This window comes from Calonectris borealis, chromosome 5, assembly GCF_964195595.1.
Source record: "Calonectris borealis chromosome 5, bCalBor7.hap1.2, whole genome shotgun sequence".
In the NCBI taxonomy this organism is placed as follows: Eukaryota; Metazoa; Chordata; class Aves; order Procellariiformes; family Procellariidae; genus Calonectris; species Calonectris borealis.
In genome coordinates, this window is record NC_134316.1 from 8,401,161 (window position 1) to 8,428,651 (window position 27,491).

General features: G+C 45.0%; 1 protein-coding gene across 1 annotated transcript in view; it reads left to right on the forward strand.

Annotated features, from left to right (window-relative positions):
* The first annotated feature begins 17,009 nt into the window (after positions 1–17,009).
* RHOJ (ras homolog family member J) overlaps positions 17,010–27,491 on the forward strand; it is a 57,922-nt gene continuing 47,440 nt past the window's right edge. Inside the window, exon 1 of the mRNA XM_075150884.1 lies at positions 17,010–17,726. Coding sequence (XP_075006985.1) covers positions 17,549–17,726 — 178 coding nt within the window. The 5' untranslated portion in view covers positions 17,010–17,548. The remainder of the gene's footprint in view (positions 17,727–27,491) is intronic.

Here is a 27,491-nt window from a genome sequence, read left to right on the forward strand (position 1 = left end):
AATCCCAGTTAAAAGGCTTTATTAGTGTGCAAGAGGGGAAGGCTCATCAGCGAGGCCTGAAAAGGGTATCTTGGGTGAGATGATGGAGTGGCACCATCAGCGAGCAGCCTCTGAGTCCCTCCTCCACCCAGTGTCCCCACGGGTCACCTGGGTCTGCATTCAGAGGTAAGGGACAAAAAGCTTTGTGCAACCTTAAGCTCCAGGGTCAGAGGTAAGGGACAAAAAGCTTTGTGCAACCTTAAGCTCCAGGGATTTTCTATAAGGGTCCTCTGGGAAGTTTTTCTGTTGGGGGAAACAACAGCAGCATGAGCTGGGACCCCTGCCCCGGTGCTGCCTCCGCATGCGGGACAGGAGGACTCAGCCACCAGGTCTCCCCTGCCCGTGTCTAGCTGGCAGGAAGGACACCCGCACTGTCCTGCAAATAATAAGCCTCAGCCAGCACTTTTGATGCAGTTGCAGTCTTTAATTATACTTTTCAGCTTTCATTTTCCAAGTTTTATTCACAGAAAGAAAAATATCATTACCCTCATTTCACAGTTACAGAATAATAAAACTACAACGAAGAGCTGGAAAACATGACGAGAGATCATCTAGCGCTGAGGCAGGGAGCCATCCGTGGGTAACCCAGAGTCAGCACCAGGTACCACTGGGGCTGCTCTCTTTGCTGTGTTTCGTGACCCACTCTAAAAGGGGAGTAGCAAAAAAAGCACTGCTTTCCCAAAAAGGACCACTCCCCATTTAATAGTCCTGCAGGCTGTGTTTGTATGAGTAGTCTCAGGGAAGGTAGTGGAATGTCTTGTGTTAATATTACAACCACATTTTTGCTTCATATATATTTTTCTCTTGTTACTGATGACACCGTAGGGCACTGGAATGGGAAGAATTCAAACAACTCCATTTGCTTTTGCTACTTACTCTCCTAGCCCTCTTATTCAAATTTAGACAAGTCAGTATCAGCTTTGCTTAACATCCATATTCATTTTAATTTCTCGTTCTTCTTCCCTTGCCCAATGTCACATTGTTTGCAGAAAGAATTAACCACAGCCAGGCCAAACAAGCTGTCGAGCAATGAAGATGTTTCTGCTCCTGTCACATTTCAAACTTGCTCTCACTCACCGCAAAACCCACAGAAGGAGGATTACAGAGGAAAGAAAAATTAGCGGCCACTGCCCGATCGTTTGTTACAATCATTTCCTACCATCAGTTCAGTTTCTTACCCTCGTCATATTTTGATTAAGAGTGTATTGAAAACAAAGGGAATCCTCCAGAAATCCTCCTCTCTGCTTTCATCTCAGCTAGATAATCTACAACAAAGGGAGCAACCATCTCCTCCCTGTGCTGGCATGGAAAAAATGCAAAATGCATCACTCACGGAGGGTTGTTAAGCACCCTGGTTTAAGCCTCTGCTCTATTACAAGTCTTTTAATGACCACTAGGTGGGGAGAGAAACTTATTGTCCCTAAGTCCCTGGGAAATGTGTGAGCAGCGCGATGCGTTCTCGCTCCAAACCCAGTTTTTAACCTGACCTTTTCCCTCCCTCAGCTGCAGATGAGTGGTGGGAGCCATGAACTAGATGTGACCAGAGACAAAGAAATCCTTCAGTATGATCTGCAAGTTTCATTTATGATCTGTAGCTTTTCTGAGCTCTGTTGCAATCCCTGAGATATCGGATCTTAAATTTGTTGATGGTGCAGGAGTGAGTTTAATATTACGCATGGGAAATGTTGGGCCAAAGTAGTTTTTAGGGGTAAGTTCCTTACGGAGAGATTTATTTGGGCTTTTGTTTGTTTCTTTGGTTATTAAATAGCAGGTATTTAAAGAAAGAATTGGGTTTGCAACTTGAGAGTCCCAGGAGGGAAGGATCAAATTCAGAAAGTTTAAGAAAGATGACTGAAGAGACACAAGACATGAATTATTTCTCCAGTTATCTCAGAGATGCTAATATTACCTATTTCCAAAGATTCAGACATCTAAGCTCTCACTAGATAAGTACTTACAGGGGTGTCTGGGGTCTTTGGAAGGATGGATCTCCCTAAGGAGATATCAGTCATTCTCCATTGGCAACACCACAGCCAGACCCCCAAGTCAGGCACTTTTATGAATTGCATCCCACTAGTTGGCATGAATCTGGGCCTATGTGTCTACATGCTGCCATGGCAGAGTACCGTGGACCCTAGCAATGTTAGCTCTAGATAGCAATACAGGCAACATCAGGCTTCAGAATTTCCAGTGAAGATAGATACACAAGCAGTGAGTTGATGAAGGTGCACTGCGCCGCAGTGGCTAGCCTCTACTCGCACCCAGCTGGCTAGTTTAAAGCCAGATTGGGTCTGTCTCTACCACTCTGTGTCGCGGACATGGCTGCAGCATAAACATGTCCTCAGAAACCCGAACTCCTGGTATTTACTTTAGAGACAGAACCAGAAGTCCTCCTTCTCACTTGCAGTCTTAGCTGAGAACTACAACAGCACCCACAAGCAACTGTGGTTGCTATAAAAATTATATCAGCCTCTTAGTCACCTTTCAGTAACAAATACCTTGAAAGCACTTGGCTTCAGTTACTGTAAGTTTCTCACTTCATGCCTGGTAGTAAACAACATCATCCTTCAAACAAGATGTGAAGGTTGCCATGGAGCTCTCAAATCTTTTTGGTCCAGGAGAAGTTAATGTTTCAGCTATAACGTTTTGATGAGGATATTGTGTGTGGTCTTTTTCCTCCACATTCCCTGATAGAGGGATCATTACCTATGACCAAATAAGAGATGTACTTGGCAGCTACCGCGTTCATCTGCCAAGTTCAATGTAATGTACTTCCAAGAGGAACATCTGGCTCTGTAATTTTGTTCCTTGGCAATGCAGCTGTTGTCTACATGGCTGGCTACCCCTCTCTGCTGGCAGCTGTGAAGCTGCATCAGGGTATGTTTTGGACACAGATTGCTGCTTTATGATGTCTGGATGTTCTTTGTCCTTTCCTTCATCCCAAACTTGCCTACACCTAGGAATGATTTTGCTTTGCAAATGAGTGCAAGGTGCAGTCCCTCAAATTACACCTCACTGCAAATGGAAGCAACCAGGGAAGAATAGCAGCATGGGCCTATTTACCTACTCACCAGAATTAACAGCAGGTGTTAGCGAGCTGACGACCACTGTAAGATCACTTGCAGCTAACAGGCACACATAATCATAGATGCTGTCCCCATAGAGTGTGAGAGAGAAAGGAACTCCTGTCTCAACCGCAAGCCATTTTATGGAACCTTCACTGAGACCTTAAGTGGATCTGAGACAGAAATTAATGAGTTTTCAAGAGAACTTAAATGGAAGATTTATCTATTCAACAATAGTAAAAATATAGGATGTACAGATTTGGGGCCACCACTATTAAATGTGCATAGGGGGAATGCAGCATTAACAACTACAGTGCTTCCTAAACACACACTGACCACTGACATGGTGTGTCACCTAACACATTTTGGGTTCAGTGCACGCAAAGCTTTTCAGAAACCATCAAGGTTTTAGTCAAGACTCAGAGGATAAACACCACAGAGCAATGACCTGAGGGTAAAAGAATTAGAGGTTTTCATTTATGCTGGAGGAGAAATTCCTAGGCAGAAGAACCAAGGTATGAGCCAAGAACGGGTGAAAATGTGGGTAATACGATGGATACCTTAAAGCCACCATCATCTCCCACGTGGATGGGAGAAATGAGCCTCGCAAGGGATGCGTGAAAAGAAATTGGTTAATGTTATACAATATCCACTGTTGGACGGAGGCTCGTACTGTACAATGCTGAGCTGCTAGATAGCACTGAATGATGCTTTCGTTTTGAATAATACCCCCTTCCACGCCAAAGAGAAACAGATGAAGGAGGTGTTTGCAAACTGGGCAACAACAAGTGAAAAGACAGAAGAGGCTGTAAATTACTGAAGACTGAAGAATCAATATGGAGTGGATGGAGTTCTTGATTACAGCAACCAGATCATGACTGGAATTTGGGGTAAGGACAAGAGACTATCTGTGAATGAAGAAGCATCTTGCCACAAAGCATTTTAAGTTTGTCAAGGAAAGGATGAAAGGATATCCCCCTGTCCAGATAGAGCACACGCTGGGTGAACACTGCCATCAAATTACCTTAGGGTAAAGGACCCTGAGACAAAACACCACATGAAACCAAAAGTGTAAGTCCACCAAAAAAACCAATACCCAAACTTGCCTATACTGTGGCCATCATCACAGCGTCTGGCCAAAAAAAAAGACAATTTGAGGTGTCCAAGCATTGCTATGCAACAGTGTGCTCACACCAGAAGTAGGCAGAGCAGGAGCAGAGGGATCGCAAGAGCACTGAGAACAGTTTTTCATGGAAACAATGGAAAAGCTCACTTCAGAAGATGAAAAAAATCTCCATCAGCTAACGAATGAAACAACCCTTCATTTTAAGTTAGTTTACAGGTGACAAGGCAGTGTCCCCTCAGGAACAGTGACATTAGGGGTATTAAAAGTCTCCTACCTGCCTGCTCCCCAGAGAGTGGGAGTTTTGATAGACCACAATAACAGAGCTCGGTATCTCAAGGTGACACAAATCCTGCTTTTTAATTATAATGTTCCCACTTTAATTGTCCATGTTTTTTCCATCAAACAGTTGGAGCGTTCCCCAGGATTCAAACCGCAGTTGGCCTCTGACGCTCGGTATAACCTTTTGAGCAGATAAACCCACCATTTTCTGTCAGGTAGAGCTGAATGTTTGTTACAGCTCCTGGTGAGTTGCTATGAAAACTAGTGTCAAATTAATAAAAGCCTTAGCAAAAAATGTCAAAGGGTCAGACACTGCTCCATGTTTGGGGCTGCTAATTACAGAGTGGCAGGAGAGGCTGGGATATCACCTGCTGGCACTCTGCTCAACGGTGCTCTTAAACCAGAAAATGCCTTCGCGGCTGGACGCAGAGGTCAGCTGTGTGAACAGACGGAGAAGGCGAAGCAAATAGCTTGTTAGGGTTTGAAAGCCCAAGTTTTCACCCTGCATCATAAAAACAAAGCTGTATGTATCCACAGTGGGAAACAACAGCTGTGAGCAGCTGCCTATTGCGAGAGGTAACCTCATGGTTATGTGAAGTTCCTTGCCCGATCAGATCCGTCCTGCTCAGATGTAGATGTGGTTTCTACGCTCTGGAAGGCAGGAGAAGAGGTGGGATGCACCTGAGAAGATCTCATAGTTATATTGTCATATCCTCTTGTGTTTCAAGCCCATGTTGAATCCACTCTTCTCAAAATTCAAAATTTGCCTGTTGGTTCCCAAACTGATTTGTGTCGGCTGGGAGACAAGGGACTTGCCAGCCAAGGAAATTCAGTCACAGGGAAGTGTCCAGACTTTGCCCCTTAGGGCAGAACGGCTGCAGCTGGCATGAGCCGTGTGATGCAGCACCTTCAAATCCAAATTCAAGCCCAGCCAACAGGGATGGTCTCAATAGGGACAGGCAACAACAGGAGGATGAAAGAGCTGAACTAAGGAAAGGCCCCTGTGTCATCCGATTTTCAGTGCTTATTTCTATACAGTCCTCTATACAGCTGGGTCGGGAGAGGGAATATACTTTTCCAAGTGACATTTCCAAGCAAACATCTCTGCTGTTATGGAGAGACTCGGAGGAGTCCCAGCCTGAGCACACGGGTTGTCTGCCCTGCAGCTAAGTGGCACCTGGAGGACAGTTTTAGCACCTTAGGCTCGGTCCTCCACAAATACTGCCGAGTGACAGATCCCACAGCGGGGAAATCCTATAAACAGCCAGTCTGGCCCTGGTCTTGCATTCGGAGCAACCTGCTATAGGCACAGCACATGACTAGAAGGCATTTAACTTAGCAGGAGATAACCACTGATTTATGAGTCAAGGGCATGGGGTGCTATTTCTAGCAACTCCACTACCTCACACAGCAGCTGGAGAACCCTTTCCCTTCTGGTTCCCTTACTGCCATTTGCACCTTTAGACTGCAAATGCCGTGAGGCTGGGGCTGCTGAGTTTCCCTGTACCTTTGTGCAACGCTTAATGTAACAGGAGCATGTTTCCACTGCGGTCTTCAAAGCACTGCTGAATGCAAATCCTACATGCCAGCACAGAGCAATTGGAGCAGGGGCCACAATAACAGGAGGGCAATTAAATTCAGATATTATGCAAACATTGAATGAGAACACAAACCAGACCTTTTACTGAGATAAAAAGCACTAGTTAACTTTTTCCTTGTTTCTACAAGCACGCACTCGCCCCAGTTCCATCAAAAGCGAGACAGACAGTGACATGGTTTAGGGCTGAAAGGCTGCTGCTCTGCTATTCACGGCATGACAAGTCGCAGAAAGATCTGTCACATGAACCCACTCTCATATGATTTCGCAACGGACTGTTTTTCAAGCCCCCTTACCTCAGTGCAAATTTGGAAAAGGACTGATGACCAAACCTGGTCAAAAAATTTGGGAAATCTCATGGGGACAGATTTTCTGAGGAGCTTGGCAGCTTCCTGCTCTGGGAAAACCTATAAAGTAAGGGTTTTTTCCTTTTTTTTTCTTTTTCTTTCTTTTTCTTCTTTTTTTCTTTTTTTTTTTTTTCACCAATAATCAAAATATGGCCCAAGATGGTCTAGATGAAATTGAAAGAGGCATTGAAATGTGTGGTGGCTATCTGAGCTGTACTTACAATCTGGTAAAAAAATTAACAGCTCTCAAGACCCCTAAGAAAGAGGAGAAATGTATATAAGCACCATGCCATTATTCAGATGTTTAGTGAATTACTTTAACTGGGGATTATTATTTGTATTATTTACCCAGTAGCTAACACAGCAAAATTGGTCTCAATGGCCATCTTGAAAGTGGATGAAGCTCTGAAGATGATCTACAGGAAGGATTAAAAATCACTGGAGCATTTCAAACAGTGTAATGGTAACTGACCATCTTCGGCTGAAATGAAGCATCTTAAGGCTGAAATGAAGCATCTTATTCCTGATGTTCATTTGCCACCAAAGGAGAGGGCTCTCACCTGTGACAGTGGGAGAGACATAACATCTTCCAGGACTCCAGTGCTTTCCCTTCTCGGGTAGGGCTGAGACATGGCTGATAGACCTGCAGAAAGGATTGAAATGTTTTTGGAAGCCATCAGGTTTCTTTGTTATTGTGTACCTAAACAGCACCTGCTGCGTGGGGCTCTCAGCTCAGCTGATGATGGCAACGAAGGCTGGTGGGCTCAGGACTGGACGTGAGAGCATGAGTGTGCTTCACCGTCATCACAAGCTCTGTGGCCAAGGCGTTAAAGATTAATTGCTCTGGAGGGTGTGATTACGGAGTGGTTCCTGCAGCAGCATGCTCTCAGGCTGCTTGGATGCCTGAGTGGAAAAAGAAGTCAGTTTGTGACAAAAGGAAGGCTTCGCAGCTGGGTCCCCTGACAAAAGCCAGTGCAACATATGGTCACAGGGCTCAGATGAGCACAACGGGCCCAGGGCTTTGGGAAAAGCTTTTCCAAGAAAAAGTCCTACTGGGTGATGCCTACTGAGAGCAGACTGTGTCTCCAGATTGCCTGCATTAGTTAAAGCACATAAATTGGGGCTGTTCTGCTCCTGTCTGATGAGCAAAGTCCATCAAAGAAGTCTGAAGTTTAAATTACAGATGCTTATCAGCTGCTGGCTGTTTTCAAGTTAGTTCCTCTAATGTTTTGCTTCATATGTTAAATAAACCCACTTGTTTCGAGAGGTCTGTTCATCTCCATACTCTACTGATCCCCTCTGGAGGGAGGACATGGAGGCCTCTGCCCAAAAGCCACTTCCACAGGCAAGGAGGAGAAGTTACATAGTTCTCTGCATATCCCAAATGTAGAGTTCATCCCAGTGCAAGCCAAATAATCAGGTCTGATGCCAGCAGGGGGCAAATCAGAGAGACAAGAAAGAGAATGGATCCCCCGATCACCTCCTAGATATTTGCTGTAACAAACAGTAACCAGTATCTGACTATTACCAAATATGACAGCACAGAAATTATGTTGGAGTCAAGCTCAGTCAATAATAGTTCACTGGGAACTGATCCCCAATTATTCACTGTAGTTGTAGTCTACATCATATTTGTTTTGACAGAAACAATGATATTCATGAGATCCTAATGATAGAAAAGTCATGATTTCCATTGTGACTAGAGGGTTCTGTACAAATTCTTGAAATATGCTGCAGTGCTGGTCCTCAGAGGTGCATGTGGGAAGAGGCATAAAAAATACATATGCATGGCACTTGATTGTACAGTGAGACAGAGGAAGAGGTCAAGCTGCATGGTGTATCTGACCACAGAATCACAGAGTAGCTGAGGTTGGCAGGGACCTCTGGAGGTCATCTGGTCCAACCCCCCTGCTCAAGCAGGGTCCCCTAGAGCCAGTTGTCCAGGACTATGTCCGGACAACTTTTGAATACCTCCAAGGATGGACACTCCACAATCTCTCTGATGCATTACAGGACCTTTGACTCCAATGAAGTCAAACAACACTGGAAATTCTTAGGAGTCAACTTTGCCTGCTAAATCTCTTGAGATACCACTGTTGCAAAATACACTTTCATGAAGACAGCATGGTCTCAGGTGCTTCTGAACTAAGGAAAACAACCCACAGGGAGTCCTGCCATTTAATGGAAGCAAACCCAGGCAGCTCTGAGATGGTGGCAAATGTGCAGCCAGGCTCATTTTACATAAATGTGCCACTGTGGGAGAAGGGGGAGCAGGGAAAGGGAGCCCTGACCCTTAAAAGCTTCATGGGGCTGCATCACTTGATTGCAGCATAGTGCAGAGCACAGCACCATGCTGCAGTATCTAACAGTCACAGATCCCCAATGATACACTATACCTAAATTTCGCAAATGGCCACTGCTAATAAGCTAAATAAGCATCTGAGATGTCAGAGCCGTCTCAGAGGAGGAATGAGCGAGATAGCGATAAGAAAGAGGAGGCACAGATGGGTGAAAGAGTTTCTAAATCAGCCTGAGAAAGCCAGGAACACCTACCATGGCATGTCTGCAAAGCTGTGACTGCAGCTTATGCCACACAGAAACCAAATACATTAGCACAGGTACATTAACAGCTGTGTTACCTGCAGCAAAAGCTCTGCTGAGCGCTACAAAGCCTGCATAGGTCTCCTGGAAAGCACTGTGCTTCAGAGAGCCCAGGAACACTTTCCACAGCACAAGCTCAGAGAGCCCAGGCTGTGGCCCTGGAGCTAGGTGCAATTTGTAAACCCTTTACAGGTAGCTGAGGAGGGATGCAGGGCTGTGCTAGCGCGGTTGGGTCGGTAACATGAGCATCCACGGTGGAGAGGGACTGAGCCACCGGGATCTGCCGAAAGGGCACCTGGTTGTCCCCTTTGCAGGGAGCTCTGGAGAATCACTGCAGCCAGTCCCTGGAGCTCTCATCTGCCCCCCTCTGACAGCCCAAGGTACTCGATATGTGTCTGATGGCTTTTGAAAGAAAATCTTGGCATGCAGTTCTTTAGAGCAGAAAGATTACCAGCCGCTGAGCTGAGTTCTCAGCCCATCCACACACATGCTCTGACCCCTCTTTCCCCCAGCGGTGAGCTGCCAAGAAGTCCCTTGCATTTGCTGTGGCTGCAAAAATTACCTGCGAGTAGCCAGCAGACACTGCAAATTAAGACTCTGACTATTTTTCCACCTCTCCCTCCCCCTTCCATTGCTTGTTCAGGTACCTGTAGGTGCTAAGGCATTGACCTAATGCTCTAACCTTAGGCCTCATGTAATTTTGGGCATACATGTCAGCAGCCTAGGTAGGGTGCCCACATTCCTCACTTGTTTTACCACCACACCCAGACACCTTTAAAGCAAGAGGAGGATTTGGTGATGCAAATAAAACCTGCAATTGCTACGAAAGGAGCAAAGTAACCTGCTGCTGCCAGCACTCCTCCCATAACCCTGTCACTGGTGGAAAGCCAAGCTGTCCCTATAGCAAGTTAGGGGAGTTGAGACAGAAGAAAACCAACATGAAGGAAAAAAAAAAGAGTAGAAGAGCTTCCTTCACATTTTCTCCTTTAATCAGCTCACTATGGGGAGAGACCAAAAACTTTCTTGGTGACAATCAGCAAGTAAGTTGGTTTAGCTCTGCCATGGAGCCACATCCTTCAAACAATGCAGGAGCTGGTCCCTGCCCTGAAGGTTAGCAGTATAAATAGAAAAAAATTCCTGGTTTACATATGAGATAAGGGCATCACTTAAATAATTTCCTCTGCTTGTGCAAGCCTGAGCAGCAGGGTTGGAAACAGGGTGCTCCCGGGTCTCATTGCAATGCCTTTGCCACAAGGCTTTGCTGAGACTACGCTCAGCAAGGAGACTGCAGAAAAACCCCCCATCCCTTTGCTTTCCACCTTGGTCTCCTCCCGTCTGCCTGCTCCTGGAACGTGGAGGCAGCGCCAGCCTTCTGCTTATTTTTGAGCGGAGGCAGAAAGATCACATGAAGCACAAAAGCACATTCCCTCCCTGGAAGCAGCCCGCTCCCTTTTTTCCAAGAGAGTAAAAACTCTGCATGAATGTTTTATGAATCAGCTGTGTGTTCATTTCAACGATAAAGCCAGCTTGGCAATTTGGCCTGAAAAGGGGGAAGCTGAAAACCTACAGATTCCAACTGGCATGTTTTTAGACATGAACTTTTTCCCCCCGTTGGAGACATTACATTTGGTCACATCTAACTCAGGGAAGTTTCTCTGCTTTTAAAGAAATAGCAGATTATGTCCCAAGCATTACTCAGAGGTGAACAAAATAGATTTGTCCCTTTAATGACTTCACTGAATGGATGCACACACAGTGCTAATTGGTCACAATTTTGGTGCCCTCAGTGTTTGATTTCATGATTGCAGCCCTTTTATATTCCCAGCAGTCCACCATCTGCAGAGGCAAATGCCATTTCAAGATGCAGAAGAGGCATAGATGAGGTTCCCCCTTCTTTAATCTCCTGCTGTATTGCTCATCCTAAAATAAATGTAATTTTGAAAAAAATCCTCTATGGATACACCATAGGTAGGGAGGAAGAATCATAGAATCATAGAATCATTAAGGTTGGAAAAGACCTCTAAGATCATCGAGTCGAACCGTCAACCCAATACCACCATGACTACCACACCATGTCCCTAAGCGCCTCATCTACACGTCTTTTAAATACTTCCAGGGATGGAGACTCCACCACTTCCCTGGGCAGCCTGTTCCAGGGGAGGGGAGGGGAGGGGAGAGGAGAGGAGAGGAGAGGAGAGGAGAGGAGAGGAGAGGAGAGGAGAGGAGAGGAGAGGAGAGGAGAGGAGAGGAGAGGAGAGGAGAGAGGAAAAAAGTTATAATGAGACAGCCATGCAAGAACAAAACCAGAAAGAGAAGGCAGAGGCAACAGCCAGCAATTTTCTGGAAAGAAACGAGAGAACCCTGATGCAAACGGAGGGACGCACCAGACTATGTGCCAGATGCACATATTCCACTATCCAGAGGTAATTTTCACACCTCCAAGGAAAACTTATTGTCAAAGTCCAAATACTTTGACCTATGAACAGAACAGCTGGAAATACAGACCCTGGACAAGTCCTGCCAGCTGTATGGATGGGTAAGTAGCACAGCACTATCTACAGTCAGTGATGCAGAATGAACTGGAAGGTAACAAGCTGATCACCATCTCTCCTAGTTGAAAACAGCCCTCCCCATTCACGAACACACAAATACACCATGTGCAATTCTCATTAAATAGCAGCCGTCTCTGGGAAGCAAGAGGGTAGTACTCTGATGGACAAGACATGAACCATCTCCCAAATGTCATTTGCTTGACCTCATCTCCCAAAAGTCATTTGTTTCATAAGCTCATCTTTCCAAAGGGAAACCCAATGACACTAATTATATCCATGGCAGCAGCATGAAACAGGGAACCCCCTGCTGCTGGCAGGGACCACCATGGTGGTGGTGATGGTGGCAGCGTGACTGATGGTGTTAATGGCTGTAGAGAGGCTTGCTCTCACTCAACAAGCCTCAAAGGTGAACCTCAGCACCTGCCCTTCAGCAAGCTGCCTCTAAAAAGGCTTCACACAGAGCACTTCCACACCTCCTGTGGTCACTGTTAAACTGTTATTTTTCCTCCTTCATTAGCTGCTTCTGCTTTTCAATATATCAAATTCACTTGAGGTCTCAGTGACCACTTCACTGGGGTGGGAGGCTGATGAATGGGGCTGCCAGCAAGGAAGGGGAAGAGAGGATGGAGGGAATAAGGATAAAGTGCTCTCATTTCAATTTTTCTTAGCACAATGTGGAGGTCATGCAGGCAACCCAAGAACAAAGAGAAGCCACCCCAAGGACGAGGGGTCCAAGAGGGTCCCCTGAGAAGATGGTGACTGTAGGGATGTCTCAAAGTCCCAAGTTCATTTAACTGCAAGGGTGTGTCTCTTACCATATCATAGTCCAGGAAAGGTTCTGAATCTGATGGCCAGGGAAACCTGGTTTTGAACAGCACAGTGATAGGCTTAATATGGTTCTGCTATGCTCATTCCAATCCCTGCCCTAAAAAACTCTGACAATCTAAATAGATTAGACAAAGGATAAGAAAAAATGTAAGAAACTTTGCCTGAAGTCAATTTACAGTTCAGTAGCGGTGCCAGAGACCTCATTCCCACATCAACGCTGGTAGGTGGAAGAAGGGAGGCTGGACAAGGTTGTTTCTAGCAGCAAGAGGTGGGGAGAAAAGTTTCACGATAGTGCAGTCACCTTCAAAATCCCCCACCCCATGGAGCTGCCTCTTATGGGTGAGAATGTAGAGACAGATCTGCTCGGTTTAGGCCAAGGGATGGTGAAGGAGAGGGTTTAGGAGGACAAGGCCTAAGGAAAGACGAGGGCCCTATCAAATCCAGGCGGTCAGGTCTGGTAAGGAAAACAGTTAATGGAGAAAATTCCTCTGACTTTCAAGTTTTAAGCTCATAAGGTTGCACAGAGGAAGACCACTGCATTGCAGGAGGCACTGGGGAGAAACATTGGAGTGGCAGGGTTGGCCAGGGGAAGAGGAACAGATTGCCCAGAGAGGTGGTAGGTGCCTCATCCCTGGAAACATTCAAGGTCAGGTTGGATGGGACTCTGAGCAACCTGATCTAGTTAAAGATGTCCCTGCTCATTGCAGGGGGCTTGGACTAGATGACCTTTAAAGGTCCCGTCCAACCCAAACCATTCTATGATTCCATGAAGAGAGCAGGGAGAGCTGATACAGCATCACAGCCTTTTTTTCCCTCTGCAAGCCTGCAGAGAAATATACGATAGAGTTAATTGGCAAACATACTGCTCATTGCAGAGCTAATTAACAAATTCGCAAATCCTTCATCTCCTACAGATCTTCTCACCAAAATTTCTTGCACCACCCTTGAACTTGCTAATCCCCAAGGAAGCAGCTCTAGGGACCACCCTGTCAGACCTGTGCTGATGAGGATGAAGCTGATGCTTCCACACAGATGTGTGGGAGTTGGACATACTCTGCAGTCCCAGGAATAGATCTGCTGCCAGTTAATTTGTTAATTAACAAAGGTCAGAGGCACTTCATCTAGAGCAGAGCTTGAGAAACTTTGCTAGAAAGTGCCGCAGGTGACTTTTTCACTCTACAGTGCTAATAGCACCTGCCCGTATCTATTATGGTCTGTTTTAGCCTCCCTTCTTACTGTGGTGGTCTTGGCCAGAAGCTTGTAAAATGAGTATGAAACAAAGTGGGTTGGATACCGGAGAACCACAAGCTTTCCAAGCATTCAGACTAGTTGGGTTCACTTTTATATTTCAGCCACATCTTTCCAAGCTTCGTGGCTTGGAACCAGCCTGCTCTTATTGGATTTGTGAGATGGGCTGAGATCTTGTGAGCAAATCTGACCATTTCTAACCTGATTAGTGAAAGAGCAAAAAATCTGGATTTAATCCAGACTTTCTGAGCTTTGCTAATCATTGCCAATAACGCTGTGATTTCCACGCTGGGGCTCGTAGGCAGCTCTGTGCAGAAGCAGTCTTAGGGGAGCTGACACTTGCACAGCAACTGCAGAAGGGTCAGCTTAACCTAAAGCATTGCCATCTGCAATTTGCAGGTTAAGAAATCTTTTGTAAAATGTAACAGGATTGTCTCAAACTTTGCTAGACTGCTAGATGACAGGACTGGCTGTTAATTCACACGGCAGATTCAGGGCCAACTTTGCAAGTAAAAGGTGCAACCCCAGAGTAGCAGAGGGGTTAATGTTGTCTCAGTCTCCTGAAAGAAAAGTGTAAAACAATGTGATTATACTTTGTTGCCATTAAACCAGCTCTTAAGAAGTTTTGGTCCAGCTAATCTGAATGATGCTAAACCAAGTTAAAGTAATGAGATTAAAGAAAACATGTTTTTAGTGCAGGTACAGGTCTTGTTTTACAACTTTATCATAACTCCTCTAAAGCTTATGTATCACCTACATAGGTAAAGCAAAAATGTAGCATTGAATTTGAGTTGAACAGGCAAGATGTCAGCCTTCCTAACCTTCAAGATAAACTTATTCTGTTGGCCTCTTCCAGGCAAGCCTTTAGATAGGCTCTAACAGTGTAGCTGCACTTCCATTATGCATGATAAGGGATGTAAGTTCTTTTATTGATGCATCTTAACTAAAACTGGTTCCCCACAAAGCTTCCTGTACATCAGAACTTAGAATTGGAAGGGTCTGCAAAGACCCTCCTATTCAGCCCCTTGATAGTGTGAGTATCACAAAAGCTAACCCCTTTAACAATTTTGAAAGACCCTTTAAAAAGGTGGAGAGAAGAATAAAGTATCTTAAAGCCTCTAGAGAAACAGCAAGGGAATTTCATTGTTTAACCTCTTGGAAAAAAAAATTGAGGTTGGACACAGTCCTGCTGAGACTTGCCCAGCTTTATGGTCAAAGCAACACAGCCCTGCTGAGCATGGAGGAATGAGCCATAGGCATTTTGTCGTAGGCCTAAATCTGGCCTAACTAGCATTAAAGCTTGCCTTAACTATGGTATGTCTGATCTTGAAAAAGCTTGCAGATAGATTATGCCTGTGTAAAATGGGAAGTGAGATAGCTGTTGCTTTTGTCTGATAGATGCAATGGGGAACTGAACCATGAATTACTGGAATTTTTTGCTTCCTCGGGCTCTGTTGTTACCTTGCAACAGCATGCACTTAGTGATATATTTGGCAACAAGGTCACTAGGTGGGTAAGCAAAGGCGTAGGGGGTATCAGCGCACCTACTCAGCTGTGTAATAGCCAAACAGAGGCACAAGCTTGGAGTTTGCCCCAATTGCAACAAGAAAGAAGCTTAAAGAACAAAACCCTGTAACACTTGATGCCCCCCAGGATGACCCAGCTGTGCTGCTGGTGGTGGAAATGATCAGCAGAGTAAATGCTTGGAGAATGGTGGTTTAGGTGCCCAGAGCTCACGAGTTTTGTTGGGTAAATCTCAGCCTTGGGCTATAGTTTTGAAGCTAAGAGGATGCCACTTGAACTCCTAACTGGGAAACCCTTTAGTGCTGCCCTGTGACAGCAGGTGTGATGCTGGACCTAACACTGCCTATTATGATCCCTGTTGTCAACAGGGAAGAGGACATGAAGAAGATGAAGAACGTGGGGCATCGTACACAAATTACTGAATGACCAAGACTCCTGATAAGAGGCGGCAAATGGAGCCCTGGGGCTCTCCAGGTAAACAGAAAAACCTTGTTCAACCTTGTTCACATGTTTTATCCATTTACCACCTCCTGGGGAAGGTGTTGAGAGCTGATCCAGCGTACAGTCAGATCACTGAAGAGCTCTGACAGACATGGGGCTTAGCTTGTCCAGGGGAGACTGCGAATGGGTCTGCTGAGCCCCTTCACTGCAAACATTGAAGGATATGTGGTTTGGGGCTAAGGAGGTTCATTATTAAGGTTGAGTTTGTCTTTAGTCATGCAGTTTGGGGCTACGACTGTTCTTTTTTAAGGTTGTGTTTGTCTTTACACTTCCAGGTGTGCATCACTCCAAGCCTATGTGTGCTTTTGGGCATTTCTTTCTAGCCAGGCATGAGCAAAGTGGGGGAAGCGTTTAGCACCGGTGTGCTTCCCCGGTTGTTTCCCCCTTTCAAAGCCTTCGAGTCTCATGGAAGGGAAACGCAGCCAGCAGGATGTGCTGGGCTGCTGTACTGGGGTTTATGTTAATGTCTGGCTCGTTTCTGCTGGAAATTGCAAAATCTTTCCTGTGGAAGGAGCAGGGAGTTTGGCCCTTCATGTGCATATAGACTGTTATATATTTAAATTGAGAGAAGAACTTAGGAGGCACGTGAAACACCACAACAGAACAGATGAGGAGCAGGAATCATACAGTTCAAAGCTGGTTTTCCACAGATTGCTACACAGTGGTTTGGGTTTTTTTTTTTTTAATTTTTTAATTCCTGTAACTCTTAATTCCTCTTTTTTCTCTCTATCTCTGTCTGTGTTTACATATTTACACTAGGAGGGGAAAAATCCCTCTTTTTCTTTTTCGGGGTGGATGAGGGGAAATGCAAGAGATACGTTCTGAGTGCCTGAATTGAAAAATCAATTCTTTATTCTTTCTAACAAAGTTCTTTAAAGAGCTATAGGCACAGAGAAAGTTGACATTAAACCCCACCTATCCACTATACCTCCTGTCTGCCTTTCCATCTCCCACCTTCCCCTCCCAAATGTAAGAAAATACCTATCCCGAGATCAGAGGAGATCGCGCCTGGAAACAACAGACAACCCTGAGCCACGGGCACAGCTCGCAGCCTCCCCGTACCCCGCCTGGCCGTGTAGGTCCAACACCCGCGTCTTTCACAGCCTCTCCGAAATCCTCCTCGCCGGTCTCGGTGCCGGCAGCCCGGAGAGCAGCTCGAGCGCGGGATGGAGCAGGAAGCCTAAAAACTTCGGTCTGCAGAGAGACCTCTAGTGTTTTTCTTTCTCCATGTCCTGGCAGAGTTCCTCCAAAGTACAAATACACACAGAGCTCCCATTGTTTGCAGCCCTTCACAAGCCCACTGATCCTAATATGGAATTCAGCAGGAAACCCATGATTTCCTGACACACAGCAAGCTGGAGAAAGAAAGGAAAAACTCCATTAAAAACCTCCAGGCTCTCCTCCATGTTAGAAATGAAATGGAAAATGGAGTGGATTTAACAGGAATCCCTGATTCCTGCAGCCAAGCTGGAGGAAGGGAGACGCGAATCAAAGCCGCAGGCTGCTGATATTTTGTAAGTCGCAATAAATACTGAGAACTCCGGGGCAGGATGAGGATTTCCTGACTCGGACGAACGAGAAAGGACAGATCGCTTTTTTATGATATTCCTCTCTGTATATTTAATTTATTCACCTCGATGATTCTCTTGACTGATCTGGTAATTTTTAGAAGCGACTGTGACAGCCTGGAAACATTAGTATGATTTCCTGAGTTTGAGATTTGCTGCCCCCCCCCCTCCAAACTCAGGAAAAGTCAATACAATCGCACTTCATTTTTCCTTCATGTGCACTTGGAAGTCCTGGGAGCAGCAAGAGCAGCGGCAGCGGCAGCAGCAGCAAGAATGAACTGCAAGGGAGAAGATGACAACTGCACTGACGGGAGCAGCAATAACACGAAGAAGATGTTAAAATGTGTGGTGGTTGGGGATGGTGCAGTTGGGAAAACCTGTTTGCTGATGAGTTATGCCAATGACGCCTTCCCAGAGGAGTATGTCCCCACTGTGTTTGACCACTATGCAGGTAAGAAAGTGCTTTAAAAGAAATTTAATTGAGAGCTGCAGGAGGGTCAGGTGGGAGGTAAAGGAAGATGAAGGAGAGGAGAGGACGGTTCAAAGGGGATGCAGGGGTTACTTCTTGTCCGGGAACATGATTCGGGCCTGGATGGTAGCCAGGCAGCTTAGATGGCAGCTCATACAATTGGGGCAATGCAGGATTTATTCAGAGAACTTATTTGTTTGCTTCCAATTTTTATTTTGGTTTTGACAAATAAGCAGCATTAGGGATGCAATTAAATCCATTGGATTTTGGGGACAACATATATAATTCAGTCTCCATTGATTTGTATTCTTGCTTTGTTTTTGAAATTCTGAAGTTCTGAACTTCGCAGGCTGCAGTTATCATGAAGACTATAAATATATATATACACAAAAATATATGCTCGGTGATCTCGTGCCTCTTGGCAAATGATATATAGATTACAACATTTATATCCTATTTAAGGACTAATCTCTGAGCAAACCAGCATAATCTGTTTCAGTGCTGTCAGAATATAACTCTCCTTTCAGAGACATTCATTACTCCATCTATAAATACATTTTAATACTATAACATGATGGTAGGGGAAACAGAAGTGGTGATTGGTTTGAGTACTTTATAGTGAGGGAATCTGTAGTATAAGAAAAAAATACGAATAACCAAGATCATGGATGATGTTCACTGCATCGCTGTGCAAAACAGACCCTAGATTAAGTACAATATTCATAGAGCTCTTTCTGTAGCAATTACTTACTTTACCCAGCTGTGTCCAAAGTTATCACGCAGATGGTGTGATAGGCTAAAACTGTTGCTCAAACTTCTGCTTAAATTTTTCTATCCCAAATTCTGCTGTTTTTCTTCTCTCCCTGCTCCTTTGGATTATGGTTGTTGTTGTTTATGAGATCCCTGAAAAACAGATTCTAGAAGCATGGCAAAACTCATTGCTCATCTTGCAGCAGCAGTTGGAGTTTCCCTCATTCTCTCCCCACCTCCTTAAAAACTGAATTTTCATGGCGTGGCTTATCATAGATTTGGTATTCTGTAATGGGAAAATCTCTGTTTTCATTCTGGCTTCATGTCAGATTTAGCAGATGAACTGGCCCAAGAAGAAAGCTGTGTAATTGCAGAATCTGATCCATGGAAATGTGAAGACCTTTTCCTCCACAAGAGTGGGCAGCATCACTTCTAATGCAAGCAACACTTACTTTCCTCTACCTTTCCCACCAGATAGATTAAATGACCATTTTAGAAAAAAACTTTTACCCAGACAAGATATAAGAATATTGCATGGTGGAAATAAGTACTTCCATGAGCCAAAAACCCTAAGGAAGCCCGGCTGCATGAATTTATGTCTTATATTGCAACAGCACCCACTTTCCCATGATAAGCTGAGATCTGCTTGTCCCTTACAGCGATACGCCGGTCCCAGCACCCACTGCCCTTCATTCTCTCCCATGCCCTGTGAATACCTCTGCATATGGAAAAACCCATACATAGCCGGTACCAGACCATGTATGCATCGTCCTGGGTGGTTTTGGTATGAGCGTGGGGGCACACGTGTGTGCACACACATGGGCGCTGATGCCAGCCCGGCAGGCTGGCACTCGGTGGGGGCACCTTTCCGAGTGTCTCTTCCCTACCCAGCCGCAGGTGACTCGCAGGGACTTGCTTTGATTTCGTTTCCTCTCTGTCAGAAGTGGTAGAAATTGCCAGCGGGCTCAAAAGTTACTGAAGAGGGGAGGGCTAAGAGAAGGATGGGAAGATGAAGAGTGTCGCTGCGTAATCCTTATTTCCTTAGGGTGCCAGGTAAAAGCAGTATGCATGCACTTTTAAATCAAGCTACATTTTCAGGGTTTGAAGATTTAGACCTCTAAAATATCTCCAGCTATTCTTATTTGCCTTCTTAACTATTACAGCACATAAATATAAACCAAGAATGTTTTCAATGAGAAAGTTCAGAAAGATAAGGGAAAAAATAGCTCTGTATATTAACATGCTATTCTGAGAAAAACCCTGTCCAGCAGCAGTGGTCAAAACTATCATAGATCAAAAATGGAATTTCAGTTTTTTGAGAAATCCCATCATTTATTAAACCAATTTCACTACAAAACTGCACACAGAATTGAGCAGTGGAAATGACTTCTGGAGCAGAGCGCTGGAAAAAATCCCTCTCATAAAACATAAAAATATTGCATAGCCTAAAGTATAATATAACCTATTTAAAATACTCTGAGTATTGAGAGAGAAAAGAGCTCACTTGGGGCAACTTTACCCCTGGGCTTACAGCCTTTAGAATATTCTGTTGCAACAACCCCTTCCACATCTATCTTGACTCAAGCCCATGCTCAAGAGGAGAGGTGGCACGGCAGTACCATGGGCACAGCGGTACCATGGGCACGGTGATACCCCAGGCACAGCGGCACACAGGGAGGCGTCACACGTGGGCAGATCCTGCAGGGTGGTTGAGGCTCTGGAAAATCACATTTGAATTTACCCCAGTGAACTGGTTTTCCTGCCCCTGCCAAAACCAACTGTTTCAATTTTCCCAAACAAGCTGAAACCGTTTGATTCAGTTCTTCTGTGCTGGAAATGCTCAAAAGAAATTAATTGCTGCAGATTTTTGCAAAGCTGCACTTTCCATTGAAGGTTTTTCACCCAGGCACTATTACCAGCAGTGGTGTGTTAGCAAGCGCTTCCTCTTGCCTCACCGGGTCACAACCTGGTTGTGAGTCCCAGGGCATTTACCAATTTCCTTCTTTCTAATGGAAAAAAGCCGGGGGGGGGGGGAGCATTAAAAATCAAGGATTCCAGTGGTGATCTCAGAGCAGTTTCTCACTGCCGCAACTCCAGCGACTCGGGGGAGACAGTGATGCTATCCAGCCCAGCATTGGGAAAAGCTCCAGATGCACCACTGCCGTGGCCAAGGCATTAACCGTTCACGGCCCCGCAGCACCAGCTACATTTACTTGCCCTGCTGAATTGCATCTTTTTAGCTGCATAGCTGGGCAGGTTCAAAGGCACAGGTGAAACAGGTGAACATCCTGACAAGGGTGGCCCAGAGGAAGCCCTTTCGGAGGGCTGAGCTCCAACAGTATTAGATCTGTACGGTACTTATTCAGTGCCTTTCACATGAAAGGGTTTGAAAGCACTTTATAAAATTTGGGCCCAATCTGCCTCTAAGAAAATCAAAGGCAATACATGGATTTCACCCAGGGAAGGAACAGGCTTCCTGCAGATAACTCACACAGCATTTACAGCTTAGATAGGGTGATGCCTGGGATGAAAGGCTGCTGGTGTTTCACCATATGTGCAGCTGCACTGTACAAAAGTCCAAACCAGTTATTAGCTCTACGCTAGTAATATTCTGCCACAGATTTCACCCACAGTCCACAAAAATGAATTTGTTCAGGGCCTGTTGCCAGGGTTGGGATGTGATGGATGTAAAATAGGGTCAGCAGCAATGCCAGACAGATGGGGAAGGCAAATTTGTTATTTGGATACGAAACTGGGTTCTTTTGTTGGGTGCGCAGAAGTTTACGAGTCTGCTTATTTCTCAAGGCATTTTGAAGAGGTTTTGCTGGAGGCCAAAGCCCTGAGTAGGTTTCCTTACCTTTGGTGAAATTCCAAGTCCCACACCGAAAGGGTTTAGCCACAAGGTAAATGGCTATTTCTAGGGCAGGCGAACCAAAGTGCTATCCCAGTGACAAACAGGATATTACTGGCAATAACTGTAACAATAGGGACTGTTTGGATAGTGAGTAGATGCTTTAACATGCTGGTTCCATTCCGTCTTTTGAACATCAAATGCTGATTTTCGTGAGCAAAGGTCTCTCAGCCAGGGTGACTTGTATTGTCCCTAGGTATGTGAGGTTATAAATGTTTAATTAGGGCTGAGGTTGTACCAAAAAAAAATTCGATTCAAGTACTAGCAGAGTTGGTTTAATAGTACCAAAATTAACTGGCTTGCTCTGTGAAATACAGAAGGGAGATGTGTGTTATTTGTTACTTAGGCAGCCACTGAGCATCCCATTTGATATTCACGAACCCTAAAAACCCAGCAATTTTTAGCATGAATTTTATTCACCCTGAAATTTATATTCAGGCTTCCTAGAGAGGTGGTCGATGCCCCAAGCCTGTCAGCGTTTAAGACGTGTTTGGACAATGCCCTTAATAATATGCTTTAACTTTTGGTCAGCCCTGAAGGGGTTAGGCAGTTGGACTAGATGATCGCTGTAGGTCCTTTCCAACTGGAACTATCCTATCCCTATCCTATCCTATCCTATCCTATCCTATCCTATCTTATCCTATCCTACTCTAAAAGTGCATTTTTTTTAATGTAAAAAAACCTCAATGATTGAGGAGCAGTACCAATGCCATGCAATTACTTGGCCCACTGTGCAGACAAGGGTGAATGGACTCATTAGATGGCTGAAGTCTAAGAAGAAAAGGTTGGTGAGTCTTAAACTGTCTAGTTCAGGCATAGCACATAGACGAATGTCATACAAACAGCTTTAGGAGCCAAATTTGCATCTTTCGTAAACAAGAGAAGTCAATCCCTCCAAAAGAGAACTGCAAAGCATCTGCACTAAAGACATAAAGTAGATGGCGTAAATATGTCCCTCCCTCCCCTCATGTGTCGGCACAAACTGGTGAACATTTATAAATAGTGAATCCATTTGAAAAAAATTAGCAGTGGCATGTGATCAGCTAATGAATAGCATACAGAATAGTTCAGCCGTGACTGAAGCTCTGTAAATTAAAAGCAATATAGAAGAAGACAGCCATTAATTACTGTGAGGAGACACATTTTTTGTTCTTTAGTGATGATTCAATCTAATCTGTCTGACTTTGCACTGAAGTGGGCTGGAGCGCTCACCGGTCTCGCAGAGCAGTGATCGCAACCTTGCTGGCCAGGCAAGCTGTGCGGGAAGGGAGAGTCTTCTGCTCTGGCATTTTTCTTAGCATAGGAGCACTACTACTGCTCTTGAGCAGGCAGCTTGTACCTGTGCAAATCCATAAATCTGTTATATCCTGCTCGTATGCCACAGCACTGACTCAAATCCCTGTTCCTCGTGCCCTCCCTCGAAAGAGAGCGGTTGGAAGTGGGCTGTCACTGATCATAGGGCTGCCCATGGCTGGCCACTCTCAGTCCTGGGGCAGGCAGGAGCACCCAAGGGAGACTGGGACCACCCTGACACCGTCAACAGGCCATGCACCGAGCAGCTTTGCCTTGCAGCCTTTCCCCACAGGGGAGGAACCACCAGCCAAGACATGGCAGAAACCAGATGGGAGCCGTGACATCCCAAATTTCTCCAGCTACAGGCACAAGAGGACATCTGTCCACACTTTTGGTGTGCTAGTTATTTTTACTTGATTGCTAATGCACACTGGTTTCGACCCATCTCTGCTTGCCATGGTGTGTAAGCAACGACTTAAACCCCATACCATTGCTTTTTTCCCCTGTTGAAACTTTATTAGACAGAAAGAGACTGCTCAAGGAGATTTGCAATTTCTGCATGGGTGCTGCTGTGGGAGTCTTCACACTACCACATTCTTGAGACAGTTGTCTCCTATAAACAGTCTTGGTAGCACATTAGAGAAACCCTTCATGCAATGTTTGGGGTCATTAAACTGAAAGAGCTATAAATAGCACTGAAAGAGAGCTGTGATGTTTATTTGCATGGATATTTGCAGTGGGTTTTTTTTCCTTTTAATGTTCATCCAATTTTGATTGTACAGATTTGAACTTTATCCTTGAGACAAGAAAGCATTGACTCTTTTAAGATCTGCTAAGACTCTTAGCAGCCACAGAATAAGTATGTTCATTTTGCCTCTCAGAAGCTAAAAGGACTTCTCTGCCAATCTTCCTGGTATGATCCAGAATAAACCAGGGTTTTCGATAAAACGTTCAAGGTATGACACAAGAGAAACCCACCAGTGCAATTCAAAGGTTTGCATGGCTGACTTTTTTTAAGATATATTTTACAGAACCACTAATTCTAAAGTTCCCCACAAAAGGTGTAATTCTGTGTCCTGTGTCACATAAGCCAGAGGAGATCTGGTGATCCCCAGGAAGCCTTAGACAGTCTTTATACTGAAAAAGTGCTTTTTGCCTGAATCACCATGGTTATTCCACATTCAGATGAAACAGGCACCATATACACCCCCAAGCTTCTTAAGACCTTTTCCTTCTGAAGGTGTTTTACGATATGCGAAGACTCGAGATAACTATCGCTCGTATCTCTCTTCCTCACACACATCCCTGTATTGTCCTGCGGGTGCACAATCCACTTGAAGCCCATGGAGACAGAGGTGTGTGCCTGCTTTGTGATCCTATTTACTCAGGGCAGATGGTTTCTGCAGCAGTCCTCTGAGCACCGTGGTGACAAAGTCCCCGTTGTTCCCTGGTGCTACTGTGGCTGGGGAGGAGCCTGCAGCACCTGAGCTGCTTCCTACCTTTGCCTCTGGCTCTGTTATGCAGCTTCTCTTTGTACTGTTGCCATTCCTGGTTTGATTTTACACTGACAAAAGCTTTATGCTACAAAGACACACAAAGGAGCTCTGCACCAATTCCTCCCATACCCACCAGCGTCTTGCTGATCACCCAGGACTCAACTGGCAGCCCAGAAGCTGCTGCAGCCCGATGCAGAGAACGGATTTCTTCATCCAGTACCAGCAGTCAATGGATGTCCTTGTGCGTCAAGCACAGCAGGGGACAACACTGTGCCATGAATAGCATTTACAGTCTAAAAACTAGATGTAGAGCATAAGCAAACTACAATGTACATCAGGAAGGATAGTGCCAGGAATTAGAGGAGTAGATGAAGCAGCCGTGTTACTTTGTCCAGACTTATCCACCCTAAACGCCACCTAAGCCCCTCTGTCTACTATTTTGTATTAGCTATGTGGTGTTTGAAGGGCAATAGGAAACACAAAGATTACTAAGCAAGCAGTTAGACCATTTGAATGTGTATTGGTGGTTCGGATGTAGAATGATGGCGTTTTTTTAAGGTCAACCACAGTCCTGAGGGAATGGGTTGGAACGATGAGAAAGTCAAATGGCTTAAAAAGAGATATTTCTTTGCATGGTATGTGATTAACCTAAGGAACTTATCACTGTACAGAAGTTACTGAGGACAAAATTTTAACAACGTTTGCAAAAAGGGAGGTGGGACCAGATACCAGGAGATTGAGTGCTATCATAAGCTAATGAAAAAGACTTCTGCAAGCGGTAATAAAATGTGAACTGACACCACCTTCTGTTAGAGGCCAGGATAAGACCTAAATTTGATCTGATGAATGGCAAATTATCTTAAATCTGCTCACTGCTACATCAGAGATGAAGACGTGACTCCCTGGGCTGTGAGTTTGGCCCAGTCCAGCACTTTTGTACTCAATGCTGTAGAAAGGGACTTTTTGGACTGATTCTTCTGATATATGGATGGGTAAACAGATTTTGAAATTTTGCTTATGCAGCAATGCACTGCTGCAAAGAGACATGGAGGGATTTGTCTGGAGCACGAAAAAGGTTAACAGTGGAAGCGATGAGAAAATGACCCTTTTCTTCTCCACTACTCCAGGACAGTCAGTCTTAGTCTTTCCTCCCCTTCTAATCAGTGTAACATTGCAGGAGGTGACATCAGCTGAGGAAACCAAAACTGAAACTGTGACCTCTGGCCCTTGAAGGACAATCTCTACAGCTTGAACTAACAATCACATCCACTATCTTAAAATCAGTAAATGACTCAGTACATGTGGCCAGCCATCCACACCATGGGGCAAAACCACTTACAGGTGGTGCCAGCCCAGGCGCATGTTGACAGCCAGGCAGATGCTTTTCAACAGCAGATGCTCCACATGTAGGAAAGAAAAACAAAAACTTAGCAAAGAAGTCTAAGCAGCCAAAATTCCTAAACATGTACAAACTTCTTTGTTTCTGCAGGATGTGTCAGTGTTTTTACTAAGTCATCATTACGATGGCTTACTTACTGATTAAGTCAATGCAAAATACCTCCACTAAAAAATCCTTCTCATCTTCTGTTCTCTTGATAAACCTTGATACCTTGATGTCTAGTGATCTTTGCTACCGTGCATCACTCTGTATATTTTGCCCTGCAGGCAGTGCCTTTCTTATGTTCTAACTTTCCAGTTGTTATGGCCAGACCTAATGACATCATGGAAATGGCAAGGGATGAGGAAGAGCAAACATATTTCCTTCAATTGTTCTGTTCAGACAAAGTCATTAAACAGTAATGACATCTCCTGTCAAATTATTATTTATCTTTGCAATGAAAAAAATCCAAGTTATTATATTTCTAGTCTGCTTTTAAGAGTGATCACTCACCAGTCTCCTGTCAGATATATTGTTCTTGTATCCCAAGCTATGGGTCTTCCAGCTAAGTCAGGGAGTAAGTTACTGAAGAATGAAAGCTTTATGAATTGTTACCCCAAGTTTTATCCCAAGAGGCACTGAATGAAGGAATTCTAGACTGGATTTATGAACTGGTATTCATCTCTCTTTTTTCCCCCAATAAGATCAGGGAAAATGGGTTTTAAAATACTGTTTAATGATTAAAAGCTAAAAAAAAAAAAAAGGTTAATTTACCCTATTTATTGCCAAGCATTGTTCACATTCAAACTCAGAAATCTCTCACCCAAGACAAGCCGTGCTACCAGCAGCCTTGGCTGAATGCAACTTCTACATGTGCTGAAATGCTCAAGCGCCATTCATCAGCCAATGACTTTCCCATGTACCCAGGTGGACAGGAAAGCTCTCCCAGACCTGAGAATGAATCATTGCACCTCACTGCAATCCCAAGCACCATCCATCATGTCTCAGCGGTGAGGACACAACCAGGTGAGCGTAGCATGAGGGAGGACCCAACGACACAATCCAACCGTGTGGTTGCTACCACCTTTGGCCGAAACGGATGCAGATCTCGTTATGCAGTAATGGCTTTTCCTTAGTATTTGTTCCATAGCATACATATTCATGGATTTATAACCAAGACCAAAACCCTCTTCTTAAACAGATATCACTGTGGGCATGGAAAGTCGTCATATGAGAGTAGGGGAGATGGCTCGGAAGGGTCCTGGGGGACACAGTGCCATCTGTACCCTGTGGCACTTGCTGGGAAGTGGTGTCCCCAGCTAGTCCCCATAGCCAAAGCGGTATAATTGGGATCCCAGGGAAGGGGAAGGCATGAAAGACCAGGAGAGCTTGGTATTTCAGCTAGCACAATTCCCCAGACTTAGTGTGGGTCCAGTGCACCAGCAAATCCAGCAGTGGGGTTGCCCCAGGGTTGCTTTTCTGCCTTGGGGACTGGCATAGCAATGACTCCATAAATATGAAACGTGCCAGCCAGCCTCGGGGGAGGACAAGACTGGAAAAACCATTCACCAACAGGAGAAGCACTGGGAAAAAAAGAAAAAAAGAACCTCCCAAAGGAGGACAGCTGTAAAAATATTCCCAAGCAGAGTGGCACAAGAGGCACAGTCAGGAGGGTGATGGCTTGGGAGCAGGAGGGGAAGAGCAGCACAGCGCTATACCAGGATCCTCTCGCCTCATTCAGGACATTATGCAAGTGTATCATGGAAATCGCAGTCCCAGTAATGAGCACAGGAGCCAGCACTTAGGCATCTGAAAGAGTTAAAGAGGACTGTGCAGAGGGGCTGGGCAGAAAGGGCCTGCCACAGTGCAGGAGGATGCCTGAGATGACTCACTAAAACTACTTTCCAACCCCTGCAATT